General features: G+C 49.7%; 1 protein-coding gene across 14 annotated transcripts in view; it reads left to right on the plus strand.

Moving 5' to 3' along the window:
• MBNL1 (muscleblind like splicing regulator 1) overlaps positions 1 to 10,512 on the plus strand; it is a 65,801-nt gene extending 55,289 nt beyond the window's left edge. For 8 of the 14 annotated variants that reach the window (XM_062499510.1, XM_062499512.1, XM_062499517.1 and 5 more), the window contains 4 exons: positions 2,422 to 2,457; positions 3,145 to 3,239; positions 6,166 to 6,240; positions 7,722 to 10,512. In XM_062499510.1, coding sequence (XP_062355494.1) covers positions 2,422 to 2,457; positions 3,145 to 3,239; positions 6,166 to 6,222 — 188 coding nt within the window. In that variant the 3' untranslated portion in view covers positions 6,223 to 6,240; positions 7,722 to 10,512. Of the gene's footprint in view, positions 1 to 2,421; positions 2,458 to 3,144; positions 3,240 to 3,851; positions 5,198 to 6,165; positions 6,241 to 7,721 lie in introns of all 14 variants that reach the window. The other 6 variants (XM_062499511.1, XM_062499514.1, XM_062499515.1 and 3 more) reach the window with 4 other exon arrangements.
• The last annotated feature ends 7,162 nt before the right edge of the window (positions 10,513 to 17,674 follow it).

Here is a 17,674-nt window from a genome sequence, read left to right on the forward strand (position 1 = left end):
TTCCTGGCTGGGACTCAGTGCCCAGAGGCTTTCCTAAAGCACTTCCCTCCTGGGGCTGCTGGGGCTGTGCAAAACCACTGCTCTGCCCCAAAACACTGGGGAGGGAAAAGTCACACACCACTGCTCACCTCCACAGGAGTGCTTCTGCTGTCTGCATGTTGTTTTCAAATAGGCTTTAGTAGATTGGGCAGAAGAAATAGACTGAGGGGAATAATACAAGAGAGAAGAGAGGAAAAAAAATAATTAAACTAATATTACGCCTAGAATATTTATAAAAATAGCTTTATTGTGCTGCAGAAATAACCTGGTTGTGAAGCTATGGTCAGTTAAGTCAGAACATCCTCAAATTATAATTCTGCCTTGTGCCAAAGAGCCAGGGAACATTGAAAGTGCACATTCATTATTTGTGTGTTCTCCTTAGTCAGTCAAAGCTTCTGAAATCAAGCTGAATATTAATATCATAGCAAAAATTATTTTTATTAGTGGTAAGAGGGTCATATAGCATAATAACTGTATTTGGGCATTATGCCACCCAAGTGGGACCCAGCAAGTGTTCTACTTTCCGCTTCATGTTCATTTGTTTAAATTCCCTTTCAAAAACTATGTGCACTGGTCATCATGTTAATGAAGATCATTCAGACTGAAATTTGGAGCTTTTAACTGGAAAGCTTTACAGGGATATTTCATAGTCGTTTTAAATACCCAGCTCACGTGGAGCATGTGGATACACCTGTGCATGGGGTGATGTGCTACTGCAGCTCCAGTGGAGGGTGCACAGCCCTGTGAACTTCTTCAGAGCCACAGCTCTGAGCTTCTCTGTAACCCATTAACACCACTGAGAGCCCATAACAGGGACCAAGAGAGCAGTTTTCTTACTGCTTGTAAGTACTGTTTGTACTTTTTTAGCCAAATTCTCCATGTTTTAATCTTGCAAGTGATCCCATTGGCTTCAGCCATGATGTGTGCCTGGGGAGGTCAGGAGAGGTGCCCTTCCTTGGCCCTTTCTTTGGGAATGAATGTTCTGTCTCTTCCATGACACAGAGGAGTAATTAGGAGACATGATGATGCCCTTGTTGCCTTGCAGACACAGCAGTGACACAGAATAACATTGGCCCCAGCAGTAATTAAACTGGCCCACTTCTCCCCTGCATAGTGAATGCTCCTGAGGCTGTGCATCCCCTGCAGTGCCTGGCAGGGCTGGAGCCATTCCCTGACCCCAGAGCAGTGGGGATGTCACACAAGCAGCATTGCCTGGCTGCCTTGACAGTCTGCTAGGACATGTTTCTATTTCTACTGCAATCTCATTCCCAGATTTCAGTTTATTTCAGTTTCTGCTGTGTCAATCATCATTAACAGTGTTAATATATGCTGTTTGTTAGATTTAAAAGTAAATAATTTATTAAGAATGGATATTCTGGAAGATCAGTATATGTTTATCATCTTGGGAACAGAAATAGAAGATTGTCAGATCAGTCTGGTGGAAGGCATTTTGCTGTGTAACGTAGATAATTGCCAATTTGGTGATACTTAAAAATTATGCTAGAATGATCCTTAAAACACCTTCCTGCTCCTGGCTCTGGTTGCAGGGCAGAACTCTGCAGGTGCTTGATTGTTGTGTGGTCTGGAGGGAGCTGGAATCCATCCTACAGTGTAGAACAAAGGGCTGAGCAGGTGCTGTGAGGTGTCCCTGAGCTGCACAGGGCACAATGACCATCCAGCCCCTGCTCTGAGCCACATGTGCAGCAGGGACAGTCGGGATCACTGCCCCTTCTCGTGTGGATGCAGCCAGAGTCCTGCCTGCCAGCTCACCTGGGGCTGGCCTGTGCATTCCCTGGACACTGGAGCAGTCAGGATGGGAGAGGAGAGGAGAGGAGAGGAGAGGAGAGGAGAGGAGAGGAGAGGAGAGGAGAGGAGAGGAGAGGAGAGGAGAGGAGAGGAGAGGAGAGGAGAGGAGAGGAGAGGAGAGGAGAGGAGAGGAGAGGAGAGGAGAGGAGAGGAGAGGAGAGGAGAGGAGAGGAACAAGGACAGCAGGGCCTGGTCCCACTGGCCTCGTACCAGGGACTGCAGGCACCAGGCAGGCCTGGTGTTTGAAGTATCTCCTCTGATCTGAGAAGAGCAGGGAAAGGACCATGGCAAGGCTGGTGTCAGAAGACAGAAAGGTCTCAGGAGCTCTGTTTGGAGCTGAGGAAGGTTTTCCTGGCCCAGCACAGCTCCCTGCACTGCCCTGTGCCCAAGGCCCCGTTCTAACAGGTCACTGTGCTGGTGTATGGTTTCATTGTGCTGACAGTTACATGCCACTGTGCCCATAATAACAATTTTTCTTCTTTGTTCAAATGAAATTTCTAATTACACGTGTGATGGGTTGTTTTAATTCTTTTCCCTCTCCAAATCCACCTTCCTGTTGCAATGCATGATGAGCAGGCTCAATATTGTGCATGACACCCGCTACAAGTGTTGGTAGGTGCCAGCTTTGTTTCTTGATTATCTTAAACCTGTGGTGCAGCTCACAGACCCTCAAAATCCACTGCTAGATTTAATGTACAGCCCTCGTGCCAGTCCATGTCCCCGAGCCTCCTGCACTAACACCTGTCAATTAAATGTGATTGTTTTATTTAATTGACACGGACACGTAGATGTTAATTTTGTACAGCAGTTTTTAATTGCACATCATTCCTTGGTGGATTTTGACTGGACTATGAGTTCCAGTGTTTAGAAACTATCTTGTGTTAACTAAAGACTGTATCTTACCATAGCCATGTAGCTGTATTCTGTCCTTCTACAAGATTAATTTCTGTTAGCAGTAAATATTTGGGTTGAATTTTTAAAAAACAAAAAAAAATGTAAATATAAGGGCATTGAAAAAAACTCTCCTGTTGTTTTTCATATTGAAATGGTTAAGCTTGTGTGTCGATTTTCTTTATTGATGGTAACAAGCATTTTCCCTTTTTTTTTCTCTTTCATCTCCCTCCCCTCCCTCCCGGAATGCTGTCCTGCTTTGCACTGTGGTTGCATGTCACGCTCTGGCAATGGTGTCTCGGGCTTCTCGCTGTGGTGAACCATGCTCAATGACCTCCCACGTGTCGCTCTGGTCCCATACTGCTACACTCTTCTGTGTGTTTGCTTATTTGATTTTCCTTCCGAAAGTTCCCATGGTGCACGGTGCTACGCCAGCCACTGTGTCTGCAGCAACAACATCTGCCACAAGTGTTCCCTTCGCTGCAACAGCCACAGCCAACCAGGTTTGCTAATTTACAGCTTTGTTCCTTACAGACAACTCGAAATCGGTGCTTTAATGAGCATGGGGGTTTGGATCTGACCTCTTGTTGGCCTACACATTCTCTCAGAGAGCTGCAGCACAGCTTAATCAGCCCTTAGCCCTGCTCCAAAGGTGCTGCAGTTCCATTTCTGATTCTAAAAATAATTGACAGTAGAGTTTCTGACTCAGTCTTGACATTTATGGGCCATGCTGCTTATTTCTGCTCTCAGGGATGCAAAGAGCAAGGGATAATACACAAACCCATGATTTATTTCCATTTCCGTGCAGCCAACAGCTCCTTTCAGTGCAGAACTCAGGGAAAGCCAGGAGAGTCTTTGTGCAGAGGGGTTGCAGGTTCTTGCAGTCTGAGTTTAGCAGTCCAAACATGTTCTGAATCTCCTCTTCCAAGCATAAAACAAAACCCTGTGAGCATGGGCCACACAGAAACTTCCTTGAAACCTCTGTTCCAGCCTTGTGATTCTCTTTGGAATTGCCCATTGCTTTGAACAGAGTTCAGTTAAGAAAATGCCCATTAGAGTCTGAGTTTATTTCTCAATAGCCACCCCAGTCATTGCCGTGTTTGGATGTATTTCAGGAATGTGAGAGTAATGCTTTACCACGTAAGTGATTAGAAGTCCTCCCAGGAAAGCCAGAACCAATGCTCTAAAGATGAGTCCCTGGGCCAGAGGAGAGGCTGGAGCTGCACCTGAGCACAGGACGCTGTCAGAAAGACAGATTTCTGTACAACAATACAAAAATATTACAGCAATACAATAAAAACGTTTTTAAAAGCCTCCTGTTCCTCTTCTAAAAGCAAATTATTTTTGAGATTTACTGGGCAGTTAGTTGTCCATGCTGTGAAGCCCTCAGTTCTGCTCTGACATGCAGGTCTTGCTTCCAGCTCAGCTCAGTGGGATCACATGTGTGCCCCTTAGAACAGGGAATTCCAGGTTCTCCTCAGCATTGTGCAGGTGTGGTCCTGTGTGTGGGACGAGCTGTGCAAGTAAATGTCAGTGTTGAGGCAGGCTTACCTGACACTCTCAGCTCCTGGCTCAGGGCAGGTGACTCCTCAGGACACCCAGAGCTGCAGAGTGAGCCCCAGGGCCTTTGGCTTCGAGCCTTTGCACCTTTACCTGTTAAGCACTACCATTTTGTGCTGCCCCAGCTGTACATCCCTCGTTAACCTGTCTGCTTCCTCATCTCTCAAAAATACAATTCCCAAATGGCATCATTGCAGTGACACCTAGGCGTGTACATCCCGAGCCTCCAAAGGGACCTGGAGATTGTAGAATTCCAAAAACAACCCAGGTTAGTCTGCTCAGCAGCTAGCACGTTCTCCTCTTGAGAAATGTTTGCTGAATGAACAGCTCACTCAGGTCTTTAAACCTGGCCTAAGAATTTGTGTTTTGAAAAGCTAGTTCATAGATGGGGCTATCTGCATAAGTGCCACCTCAGCAAGCAACCTGTATGCCCACAGTCTCTTAATGTTGCAGTTTATTGCACCAGACAGTTACTTTCTGTGTGTCTCTGTATCCTGTGCATGTCCTGAGGGTTGTGAGAACAAGACAAGCCACAGAAAAAGTCATTATTTTTAGATCATCTCTCTGTTGGTAACCGTGCACTTCCCAGGTAGATCACAGGAAAACCTTGTGCTGTAGAATCTGGTCATTTCATGCCTTTTCTCCCCAGAGCCTCATAACACACTTAGTGCAGTTCTGCAGCCAAACCTCCATATATACATATATACCCATATATGTATATACATGTGAGCAATGCTGAAGGTATTTAATGCCACCTGATGCTGTGTGCCTGCATGCCAAAGGCCAGAGATCTGGATGTGCCTGGGCTGGTCTTGAAGGTCCTGGGTCTGTTCGACAGCACTGCCCCTGATGCTGCTCCAGTCGGGTGCCACAGCCTGTCCTGCAGCAGTAGGAAAACATGGTATGAGAAGCTTTGTTCTGCTCCAGGCCCATTTCTGTGGAGTTGGCAATGCTGTGATGTGTGAGCTGCCAGGGGAGGAGAGGACACACGGGTGGAAAAACACAGCAGGACTTGCCAGGGAGTCAGATGAGAAGAAACCCTCCCGTTCTCTTTACAGGGCACGTTCACAGGCCAGCCTTGGTGCCCAGCAGGAAAAAGGGTCTTTCCAAGTGCCACAGTCCTTTGGGATAGTGCAAATCCATTTAGTGTCCTAGGCCCCAGCACAGCTCCCTGTGCTGGCACATCTGCTCCCCAGGCACTGCAGGGCTGTGGTGCCAGCCCAGGCCAGGATGCAGTGTCACCTGTGGTGGCACTGCTGGCACTTGGCTCCCAGTGTAATCCTGGCTTTTCCAACGGGAAACTGAGCTGATGGGCACAGGAGGGGAGCCATAATCTCAGTCCTGTTTGTGCAGCCCAACATTTTGGGAGTTGTTTCCCTGCTTGGGGAGGGCAGAGCTCTTCTCAGCCGGGGATTTTCACCAGCCGTGAAAATTGAGCTCAGGGCATCGTAGGTTTGGCATTCAAAACCCAGGACAGTGACAGCAGTGAGCACTTTACAAAATCACACTGAAACGAGGCCACTGTAGAATTCATCATCTGAGACACTGAAAGCACAGAATTTTGTGTAGGCCAACAAAAAGGGCTATTTTCAATTACTGCACTGCATGACTTGTAGATGTTAACTTCTCCTATTTCCTGAACAACCAATAATACTTACTTGCATTTGTCCAGTAGTACTTAACCCAGTGTTTTCCAGTTGTAAGTTGCTACTGTAGCTCTTCAGTTGACTTTAACTTATAGTTATGATATAAAATCCACCAACTCACAGCTGATCCTCCCTTTCCCAAAGTGATGTTCTGTAGCAAATGCTGTGCCTCTGGGTGGGCTCATTGCACGTGTCACTCACTGTTTACATTTCTTACCTGTAGATACCCATAATATCTGCCGAACATCTGACTAGCCACAAGTATGTTACACAGATGTAGACATTTGGTCATCAAATAGTAAGTTCCAAATGTGTTGTTGCTGTATTTTTTCTTACTCTTGTGTGTGTAATTTGTTGCTGTAAGGAACAGAATGTTTTTATTTTCTTTCTAAGAAAACCAGTAAGCTCTGGGAGCAGAGGGTCTGTCCCCCCGAGGGGCCATTCCTCTCTGGGGAGAGATCCCAATGGTAGCAGTGGCCACATCATGTGTTAGTTTGTACATGCCCACCCTGTAAAATCAGCCTTCACAGAGGTTTATGTTCTGTTTGTGGTGGCCTCAGCACTGAGCTGAGCTAAGGGGCACACTGGGGGGAAGATGATTCCATCAGGTTCTCTTCAGAAGCAACGGCTTTTAAATCTCAAAACTTGGAACCCCAGCATTTCCTGGGTTTGGAGTCTCATAATTCTCTTGTTGTGAGATTCTCCCCTGCAGCCATCCAGCCACAGGATGGCTCCTCCTTTGTGTTACCTTCCTCTCCTGTGCTCCATTTCTGCTGTGTTTTTACTGAATTCCTTGGCCATAATGGGATTATTTCTGAGGGTGAGGGTTGACCCTTTGGCCACAGTGGATTTGTAATCACAGCTGCTCCTTTCAGCTGAGCATAAACATTGTTAAACTGCTGGAGGGGTGCTGGGAGGGCAGATTGCTGAGGGTGGGATGGCTTGGGATGGGATGGATGGATGGATGGATGGATGGATGGATGATGGATGGATGGATGGAAGCATGGATGGATGGAAGGATGGATGGATGGATGGATGGATGGATGGATGGATGGATGGATGGAAGCATGGATGGATGGAAGGATGGATGGATGGATGGATGGATGGATGGATGGATGGATGAATGGATGGATGGATGATGGATGGATGGATGGATGGATGGATGGATGGATGATGGATGGATGGATGGATGATGGATGGATGATGGATGGATGGATGGATGGATGGATGATGGATGGATGGATGGATGATGGATGGATGGATGGATGGATGGATGGATGGAAGCATGGATGAATGGATGGATGATGGATGGATGGATGGATGATGGATGAATGGATGGATGGATGATGGATGGATGGATGGATGGATGGATGGATGGATGATGGATGGATGGATGATGGATGGATGATGGATGGATGGATGGATGGATGGATGGATGGATGGATGATGGATGGATGGATGGATGGATGGATGGAAGCATGGATGGATGGAAGGATGGATGGATGGATGGATGGATGGATGGATGGATGATGGATGGATGATGGATGGATGGATGGATGGATGGATGGATGGATGGATGATGGATGGATGGATGATGGATGGATGGATGGATGGATGGATGGATGGATGGATGGAATGCCTCAAGTGGGATGGGATGTTTCTGCTGCCAGAGGGTTCCTGCAGGGACACTGCCCCTCATGCCACGTGAAGCTGGGGCTGGTGTGCTCCGACACCGAGTCCTGGCTGTGCCGAGAACACTTTGTGCTCTTCCCTTCCCAGATGGAATCCGAGGTGAAGAGGCCGGATTTGGGTGGGAAGAGGCCGAGCTCATTAGCCATAGTGTATGTAAATACTGTCCAGCAGCACTGGGAACCCCTCAGCAGTGACATCACACATTGCATGTTAACGAGACGAAGCGAGACCGTGGGACTCCACTGCACACTGTTGCCTATCTACTTTGTACATTGAATTGATATTTGTGCTGAGGTGATCTTATTGTCTAAAATGCCTGCAGCATCGTCTGCCTTTCCTGCCTGTGGTGCCAGGGCGGGGCTGCTCCACAATCATGGACATCACCTGGAAAGACCGACGATGCTGTAACCACAAATCTATTATGTATTGGTACGTCTGTAGACCAAGATATAATTTTTTAAAGTAAGTTTATTTCTTTCAAGGTTTACAAATAACAAAGGTGCACCTTGTATTTAAAATTGCCATTATAGACGAGAGCGTGCATGCACAGTAATTTTTGTTTAAGAGTAATATTTTTAATGTAATAGATTGTAAGAAATGAGAAGAGAGGAATCTGACAGAGATGAATGTGCCAAGCAAAACCACAACTGTGTATATTTTAAAGCACATCAATGGCTTTAAGTACCACGTTGTTAAGGATTCTCATGAAGTGCCATAGACTGTACATCCATCAGAGTATTATTTCCGCAGTGTTATTTTCAGAACCGCGTTTTCACTGACTTGATGAGAACTGATCAGTCAAAGGGCACCGTTCTGTTTCAAACCAAAGCTGTCTCAGAAATGGCCAATTGCTCCTCACAGCCAGTGGGCAGCACCAGAGAGATGCTCCAGCTGTGCATAACCCTTATGGACAATATTATCTATGAACTCTCCCGAGGCGTTGTATGTCATATTTATGCATATTTACTGTATAAGGTGAGCTGCGAAAGGGAAAAGCCATTTCTGAGACACAGTAACAAATGTTTGAGGAACTTCTTTTGCTCTATTTATAGCCTCTGTCGCCAGTCACAAGGACTATAAATGTTTTGCAGAGATGGGTTTCACTTTAATTCATCAAGTCCCGCATCCGCGGCGACTCTAAACAAAGACGCAGAAGCACTGACAGCAGATGCATGACAAACCAAAATAGGACAAATGAGACGTTAATTAGTGTAGAAATTGGGTGGGTTAATACTCGGGTGAGTTTTATATGTGATTTTTTTTTTTGTTCAGATTAACTGCTTATAGCCTTAGAAAGCCTTTACAAAATAAAAACAAACAAATAGATGTGCATTCAAGTTTTAAGAATGGATTCATCCAAAGGAATTCCTTTTTGTGGTTTGGATGTTGCAGCCAGTAAAGGATATTTTTGCTCTGTTCAGCCAGGGGCTGCCTGGGGCCAGGCCCCGGGCGGGCAGGGAGGGAGAGGCGCGGGTTCGGTTCTAGAACTCGCCATACTCCGAGTTTACTGCGAGTTTTTATGCTTGAGAGAGATGCTTTATAGATAAGAATGATGTGTTGATTTTCCTGATTGTACTGTACATCTATTAAAGCCTTAGATTATTACATTACGGGTTAAAACCCATACCAATGTAATTTCAATCGTGTTAAGAAAGTATAGGTGACTTCACATGTTATTGTAGTGACTTACCATAGAGAATTTACTTATTTTTTTTCTTGCTAAAAGTGTAGTTTTTATTTCTTACATTTATTAGCTCGTTTTCATTTTCTATTACCAGTTGATACCATTTCAGTTCATAGAATTTTGTTTTATTAGAGTTTACTGATGACTTTTGCAAAATACAAAAAAAAAGTAGTTTTCTTCATAACATACTCAGTTTGGAATCTACATGTAGTGTCTTATGAGTATTCGTATTATTGTTAACTAAATGATTTCTATTTTACTGATCTAATATGACAATGTAAGAATGTCAGTCATTGTTAGTTCTTGTCTAGTTTTCATTAAAAGAACAAAGATCTTTTATATGGATATCTTATAATTATATAATCATTGCTAAGTAAGAAGTTAAGTTGTTGCTATGGCAACAATCCTGGCAGACAATTGAGTAATATTTTGATGATTTATTTTGTTTGTAATTAGTTATTATGAGAAAAAAAAATCTAGTTCCTAGATATTAGAATAAAATTTATTTTCTACTGTATCCATTTCAAATGTTAAAATATTGTTTAAATATTTTTTGAAATCCCTGAATATCAGGCCTTGTTATAAATAAGCTGCATAATCAATAGATCAAGGGACTTTTTGTTGATAATCCAAATACTCAAAGTTTACGTAACAAGAATTCTAGTGTGTGTGTGCAAACTCTTGAGGGTTGATTATGCTGCAGTTGGGACGTCGAGAGCGAAGGTTGACTTTTTGCACTTCTGTATATAGTCAAAAAAGAGAGAAACCTGTATAATAGTAAGATCTTATTTTGAATAAAAATGTCTATAATTACAAGGAGTTTTGTTAAGGCTAAATAAAATGACAGGCTGAACAAAATTGCTTGCAAAAGTGGCACAGAGTTAGCACTCCATCCCCCTTCCAAAAAGTTGCTTTGCTTTATGTGGACAGCTTGTAGTTTGCCAGGATTTTTTCAGCTGGAAAGATCTGCCATCCTTCCGAGATCTCATGACTGACAGAAGCTCCACTGGGTTAAATCTGCCTGAAAATCATTAAGAAAAAAAAAAGGAAAAAAGAAAGAAAAAAAGAAAAAAAAATAAAGCAGGTACTTCAGCCCATCCAGGGAATCATGGCTCAGATATTCCGTACATTATTCAAAATCTACTGCATGTTTAAAGTATCAAAATATATTAAAGATATATGCTATTCAAACCAGTTTCTGACAATTTCAGTGGTTTCTTGTTCACAAAAAAAAGGTTCTTCAAAACAACTACTGACGTTCACAGAGTTCAACCATGGACAGGCAAACGGAACAGCACCCGTAGCTGCAGGGTCGGGGATTATTTTCTCGCTGTAGTGCTCCTGTTCTTTTAGCAGGTGAGAAAACCACCTGGGGGATCTCCCCTTGCCACAGGAAGCGTTGCAGGAACCCGGTCATCCTGTGCGTGCCAAAGCTGGGAGCAGGCGTGGGGCTGGGAGCTCACAGCAATCAGTAATTAATGGATTAATGAGCTGTACTCGTGAGTGTGCAGCCCCCGGGTCATCTGCTGGAAGGACGGGCGTGCTTGGGTTTGCTCTTACGTAACCACAGACTTACTTTCGCTTGTAGTTGCTCCAGTTACGTACTCTGTCCTGGGCTGCAATTTGGGTTTATGCTTATTTTATTATTACTGCTATAGTTGACCTTGCTGTATGGAAAAAATAAAGTGAAATTGCCCTAATGAAAGTTCTCTCTCTTAATCATCTTTCCCTCTACCGAGTCAGAAGTGGCTCCACTGTGTTATGTAGGCTCGAACATGTCTGAGCACTTGTGGGACTGCCCACAATTTATTTGGAACTGGGGCTTTTCTGCACCAGCACGTTCCATCCACACCATGTGTATTGAAATGCTGCCACATGTTCAGCATATTCCTGTTAGATCCAGGGGGTAAATACAAGGCACCAGGATACTCGGGGTCAGCCTCAGCTGTCCTTACCCTCCTGTGGTAACACTTCTGAGATTCAGGGACACGTTGGGACCCCCAGCCCCTCCCTCTGCAGGGAATGGGGGCACAGGGAGTGAGGGGAGTGAGGAATGGGGGCACGGGGAGCTGGATGCTCAGGGAATTGGAGAACAGGGAGCTGGGGTGCAGGGAATTCAAAGTGAAGGGAATGAGAGAGGCGTGGAACTGGGGGGGGGGGGGGGGGGGGGGCAAGGAATGGGGAGCAGAAACCTGGAGGGGCAGGGAAAGGGGGAGCAGGGAATGGGAGCACAGGGAGTGAAGGGAACTGGGGAGGGAGGTGCAGGGAATGGGGCAGCAGGGAATGGGGCGCAGCCCGGCAGTGGCTGACATTAGAGGGAGCCCTATTGCCACCTGCTGCAGTTCCTCCGTCGGTTTCCCACAAATCACTGATAATCAAAAGTTTTGATCACAACATCACAGCTTTAATTAATTAAAGGAAACACTGCAGGGCAGTTGTTTTCGAGGGGGATTCCGGGTGTCTCCTGTGACCCCCAGCACGAACTGCCCTTTCCCAGACATATCTATTGGCACCATTTCCCAGCTCAGCACACCTGGACACCCCATTCCTGCTGGCCGAGCACCCATTCCCCTGCACCACCTTTGCCCCATGCTCAGGGTGGCTCCAGCGTTTCGTTTATCCCCACAGTTATCTGCCAAGGGAAAAACAGCGTGTCGAGCAGTGCCAGTGTTCAGAACCGGCAAAATAGATCCCAGCTCGGTTTTCCTCTGTAACTTCGGCAGCGGCTGCGGTGGCTCCGGGGTCCATCCCAGGGCCGGGTCTGCCCTGCGGCTCTGCGGAGCCCGGCGGGTCCGAGGATGCGGAGCAGCAGCAGCAGCAGCAGCAGCAGCAGCAGCAGCAGCAGCAGTTCTGTGCCCCGGGGCTGTCGCTGCAGAGAGGAATCAGCAGCTCGGATGTCGGGCAGAGCCACGAGAAGGAGCTGCTGCCAAAGCGGCTCGGGGAGATGCGGCTGTGACACCTCTCGGGGCTGGGACACCTCTCGGGGCTGGGATATCTCTCGGGGATGGGACACCCCTCCGGGATGTGGCCAGGACAATGGGAGCAGCAATGAGAACTGTATCAGTTACGAAGACCAAAATAACAGAATTTTCTTCTGAGGATCTCCTGTGTCTGAAGCTGAGAGGCTTTTCTGAACTGGGGGAGGATTCTGGGCCTTCAGGGAGAAAGGAACAAGAACCTGGGAAAGAGTTCGAAATCACCTCTGCTCCCTGGGCAGGAAACGGCTGCAGGAAGAAGGAAACAGAATTATTCTGAGGGTGTTTTTGCATCCAGATACTAGTCATAATTTTCAAAAAAGCGTATTTCCTGCCCAAACAGAGCCGATCACACCCTTCTTTGTGGCCCCAGCTGTGGGTGGCACCATGCCCCGGTGCCGGGCACAGCCTCGGCATGGGGAGAGGCGCTGGGACGGGCTCAGCTCTGCCCACTGCAGTGCCCGGGACACGCAGCACAAGGCGGGGCCGGGAGCGTGGCACGGCCACCAGCACATCGTGCCAGGGCTGCTGCTGCGGGCACAGCACCAGCTGCGGGCACAGCATCAGCTCCTGTCATCAGCTGCGGCAGCTCCCGGAGCACGGGGAGAGCAGCAGAGAGAAGCGGGTTTGGAGATTGGCACGGGAGCTGCTGGTGGGCTGAGCGGCCCAGGGTGGGTGGGGATTTCATGGGGCTCTGACGGGGTGGAGGGAAGGGCTGGAGGGCTCTGGAGCCTCAGCGTGTGCAGGTAGGAGCTGGAGCAGCCTCAGGGCAGCTCCCGCGGCCAGCACCGACCTCGGTCGGGCTGAGCTGCTGCTCCGGCCGGGGCTGCCCCTCAAAACCTTGTCCTGGTGCTTCTGGAGCCTGCAGCCTGTGCCGGGGTCCCTGTGCCCCGGGGCAGTGTCAGGGCACCGAGCCCCGTGGCCTGGAGGGCTCTGCCGGTCCCTTCCCTCCCATTCCCGCTGTTTCCCATGCTGGCCCTCGCCCTCCCCGCTCGCCCTTGCTGTTTCGGCAGAGGCTCCTCTAACACCGGCCGCTCTGGGGGCCGGGTCTGCCCTGGGAGGTGGCAGCGGTGCCACAGGGGCTGCTGCCAGGAAAACCCCGACACGAGGTGGCCAAGGGGTCTGTGACGGTGGCCACTGCGCCCGTGGCATCTGCAACCATGAGCAAAGGGGGAAAATAGGCCCAGAGTGTCACCTACCAACTCTGCCAGCTGCTGCTGGCTCCAGCTCCTGAATTCGTGGTTTCTGGTGTGAAAAGGAAAATCATGTGAACAGATCGTCACTTCATGAAACCCAGTTCTTAACATCTGTGCTGAAGTGAAAACTTCATCCTTAAATAGATGCACAGATAGAGAAGGAAGAGGAGCAGCTCACAGGAGAGAGCTGGAGGGAATTCACAAAACTCAACTTGCCCTATGAAATTTTTGGGAGGTCCCTGAGCCTCTATCCACATTATCTCCCCAGGGTCATGCCTGTATTGATCTCTCCCCATACCTGGTATTCGTCACTTTGTGTCTGTGCTCCAAAATGCCTCCACGCTCTTTGGAAGATGTGTGTCTCTGCAGTGTGATGCACACACTGGGGCTGGGTTGAGATTTTCATGTGATTTATCTGTGTTTTTTCCCTTTGGAGGAATCTCCTGTGACTGGTGTTAGCAGACACGGATGTTGTCCTGACAGTGTCAGACACCTTTGGTAGTGAACCTACTGAGCTGGTCCCGTTCCTGTGAGCCCCCAGCCACAGCCCCCAGTGACAGGCCCTTCCTGCCCGTGCCTGTGTCACCAGGGCACAGGAGGATGGAGGATGCTGATGGGGGCAGCTCTGGCCCTGGGTACCTGGCCAGGATTTGGATGCCAAACCCAGCCCAGCACCCTCATAATTCCCTGCCCTCAGCAGTGGTTCAGGCCAGAGTTCATGCCAGAGCTGAGCCTGGTGTGTGAATTCTCTGCCAGAGTGAGGGTCTGGTCCCCCCAGGGTCATTCCTGGATACCTCCAAGTACCCTCGTGCTGCAGCCACTCTCTGCAGAGGGAGCGTGCTGGGCCTGAGCCTTCTGACTCACCAGCAGGTGCATTGAGCAATCTTCTGTTTCCCAATCTGTTTTCTTTCTCAGGAATTTAGTCATCACGTTGCTTCCAGGGAAGCAAAAATGTAATCCAGCTGCGAGTTCCCACACGTGGCTCTGCTGCTCGGCAGATGGGGCAGAACCTCTTGTTTTCCATGGGAAGGAAGACAGGGCTGTGTCCAGTGCCCACTGCTGAGTCCCCGGGGCTGCCGCCGCCTCCCCTGGGTCCCATCCTGCAGCCTGAGCCACCTCTGGGGTCCTGCAACCGTGCCCAGGGTGCACAGGGCAGCTGTGCAGAGGCCATGAGCCACCTGTGAGCTGGGGCTGCTGGGGTGGGATGGGATGGGATGGGATGGGATGGGATGGGATGGGATGGGATGGGATGGGATGGGATGGGATGGGGCAGACCCCATGCCCTGAGATGCCCTAAAATGCAGGTGCAAGGCAGCACCCACAGGCAGCACTCAGTGTTAGAAAGTGCCAGAGCCCTGCTCTGTGTTTCACGTGCCTCTCCTGTGTCATTCCACACTCACCTCTGGAACGTAAGCCTTTCCCATTTCCTGGATATTTCCTGGCATTTTGTATTTCTGCCTGCTGCAGCACCTTGCAGTGCTGCCCTCCCTGGTACCTGCCAGCCCCACTCCCAGGGCAGTGCCCACAGCCCACTCTGCCTGGCTGTCAGCATCCCTGCAGCCAGCCAGACACACAGCAGGGAAGGGACACACAGCAGGGAAGGGACACACTTCCAACCTGCTCCCCCTTTTTCTTTCCTTCCCTCCTTTTTAACCCCCCACAGTCCTGGGTTATTGTTTGTGATGCTGCAATTTGAAGGTACCCACTCATAACAGATGGGCAACATTTTCTTGAACTTGATTTGTAAATCCTTTCCTGATGCAGTGGGTATTAATGATTACACAAACCAAACTGCTGCTTTCCAAGTGGCACCAGCTCAGGCTCCTGCAGGCCGGGAGGAGTCAGTGAGGGACCTGGCAGACTGTCCAAGTGTGCTGTGGCAGCACTCTCAGGCAAACAGAATTTTGTATTAATTTTTTAAACCTTCCCATCCTTCCCTTCCGAGCCGAAGCCTCATTCAGGGGAGAAATCTGTTAAACCCAGCACATGATTTCTCGCAGCCTCGCTCCGACGCAGTTTTCAGTGGGAACAAGAAGGAATGTGTCAGCAGCTTCGTGTCTCTTCTTGCCTGGGGAGCAGGTCCCGTGCCAAGCTGGGAATGCCTTTGGCAGAGCTTCTGCCTGCTGCCAGCTCCTTGGGATGCTGCCGGATCACCCCGAGACCCTCCCCTGGGCCCGAGGTGGTGCCGAGCTCCGCGGGCTGCGGGGGCACCTGGAGCCCCAGGCGCGGCTCCGCTCGCCGGAGCTGACTCAGCCCTGGCTCTGCTGGTCCGGAGGAGGCTCAGCTGTCTCCTCGCCAGCCGTGCAGAGGCTCCAGTCTCCGTGCGCGATGCCCTTGCCGGGAACAGCGAGTGCCGGTGCCCGCTGCCCGGTCACCCCTGAGGGGTGCTGTCCTCAGGGAGGGCTGGCACGGGGCTGCGCTCCGCCTTGTCCCCGAAAGGAAGAGGAGAGGAGCATTCAAACCGCAGTGGAGCTGGCGCTTTGCGCTGCACCTTTGCGAATTGGGGCTTCCCGTGCCTCCTCTCCTGCCAGACTCGGCCCCAGACTGAGCCGGGCGGTTCCGGACCGAGGGTCCGGGAGGAGCGGGCTGTGCCCCGGGAGGAGCGGGATCTGTCCCGGGAGGAGCGGGCTGTGCCCCGGGAGCAGCGGGATCTGTCCCGGGAGGAGCGGGCTGTGCCCCGGGAGGAGCAGGATCTGTCCCGGGAGGAGCGGGCTGTGCCCCGGGAGGAGCGGGCTGTGTCCCGGGAGGAGCGGGCTGTGCCCCGGGAGGAGCGGGCTGTGCCCCGGGAGCAGCGGGATCTGTCCCGGGAGGAGACAAACCTGCAGGGATCGGGCTTTGGAGGCAGCTTTGGCACGGGACGAGCCCGGGGATCCCGCACGGATTCACCGCGCAGCGCTGAGCCCCAGCCCCAGCGGGACGGGCGGTGCTGATCCCGAAATGCCCGAGCCCTTCTGTGGGCATCTCCTCGGCCAGTTGCTGCTTCTGCAGGCAGGCTGCTGTCTTTGCGTGATTGTACAGGGGAAAGAAAACATTTGAGATCAGAAAATGAACATCTGTGTGCCCCTGCACTTTGGAAGTGGATGGGGACCACCACAGCACCGTACAATTCATTAAAAATATAATTCTGATGCACTGTAATTAAAAAAAAAAGTTTGCAAACCACGTGGGGATTTGCTTTAATTAGACGTTCTATGTCAGACTCCTGCTGGGTTACAGAGGCCCTGAGAGTGAGTGGATCTGCTCATTAGCTGAGGAGCCCCCCTGGCAGGAGGGGCCCAGCGTGGGTGCACGATGTGTGCTGGGGCCGTACACCCGCTGGAACTCGGAATTTTCGGGGGGAAGAGCACAGCAGCTTGATTTGCTGACAGGGTGACAGGGTGACAGGGTGCCGGGGTGACAGGGTGACAGGGTGACAGGGTGACAGGGTGCCGGGGTGACAGGGTGACAGGGTGACAGGGTGCCGGGGCAGGGCCGGTTCCTCTGCCCGTGAAGCAGCCCCGGAACGGGGGTGTCAGAGCTGATGCTCCACAGGTTCCCAGTGCTCCCGGGAGCCGCATTCCTGAGCCGTGCTTGGCATTGCACGGGGCAGAAATTGCTGCGATAACGCAAAAATGTGCGATGCTTTATCAGAGGAGGAAGCAGAAGCGCTCGCCGGCCGTGTTGGGCGGCTGAGGACACGCTTTGGGAGGAGGATGGGGACAGTCCCTCCGTGGGACAGCTCCAGCCTGGCAGCAGTGGCTCTGACTGCAGCACCGGCTTTCCCCCAGCTAGGCTGAATCCCAGGTTTGCCATTAATTATCACTAGCGGCGGAGTAAATGCAGTGAGAGAGGAAAAATTCTGTCACTCACTCTTGCAAAACTGCACGGAACTGGAACTATTTTAAGAAAGGGGGAGAAAAAAAGGGTAAACTGTCAAAGGTCTTTTAAAACCAGGGTTAAACAAGGAAAGACTTGGAGATGAGAATTAAAGGACTCAGATAAGCTTTGTTGAGGAGAGGTTTTCTTCCCTGTTAGTTTTGCTTATGGGTTTATGTCAGTTTTATGGAGCTGTACGGTATAATTTATCCAGTCTCCTATTTATGGAAACATTTCAGAGTAGAATGTTGCTAGCAGCTTGAAGCACTGCCATGCTCCAGCACTTTGGGTTTAACGCTATTCAATGTGAAAAAAAATCTAATATTTCGA

This window comes from Cinclus cinclus, chromosome 10 (assembly GCF_963662255.1).
Source record: "Cinclus cinclus chromosome 10, bCinCin1.1, whole genome shotgun sequence".
NCBI lineage: Eukaryota > Metazoa > Chordata > Aves > Passeriformes > Cinclidae > Cinclus > Cinclus cinclus.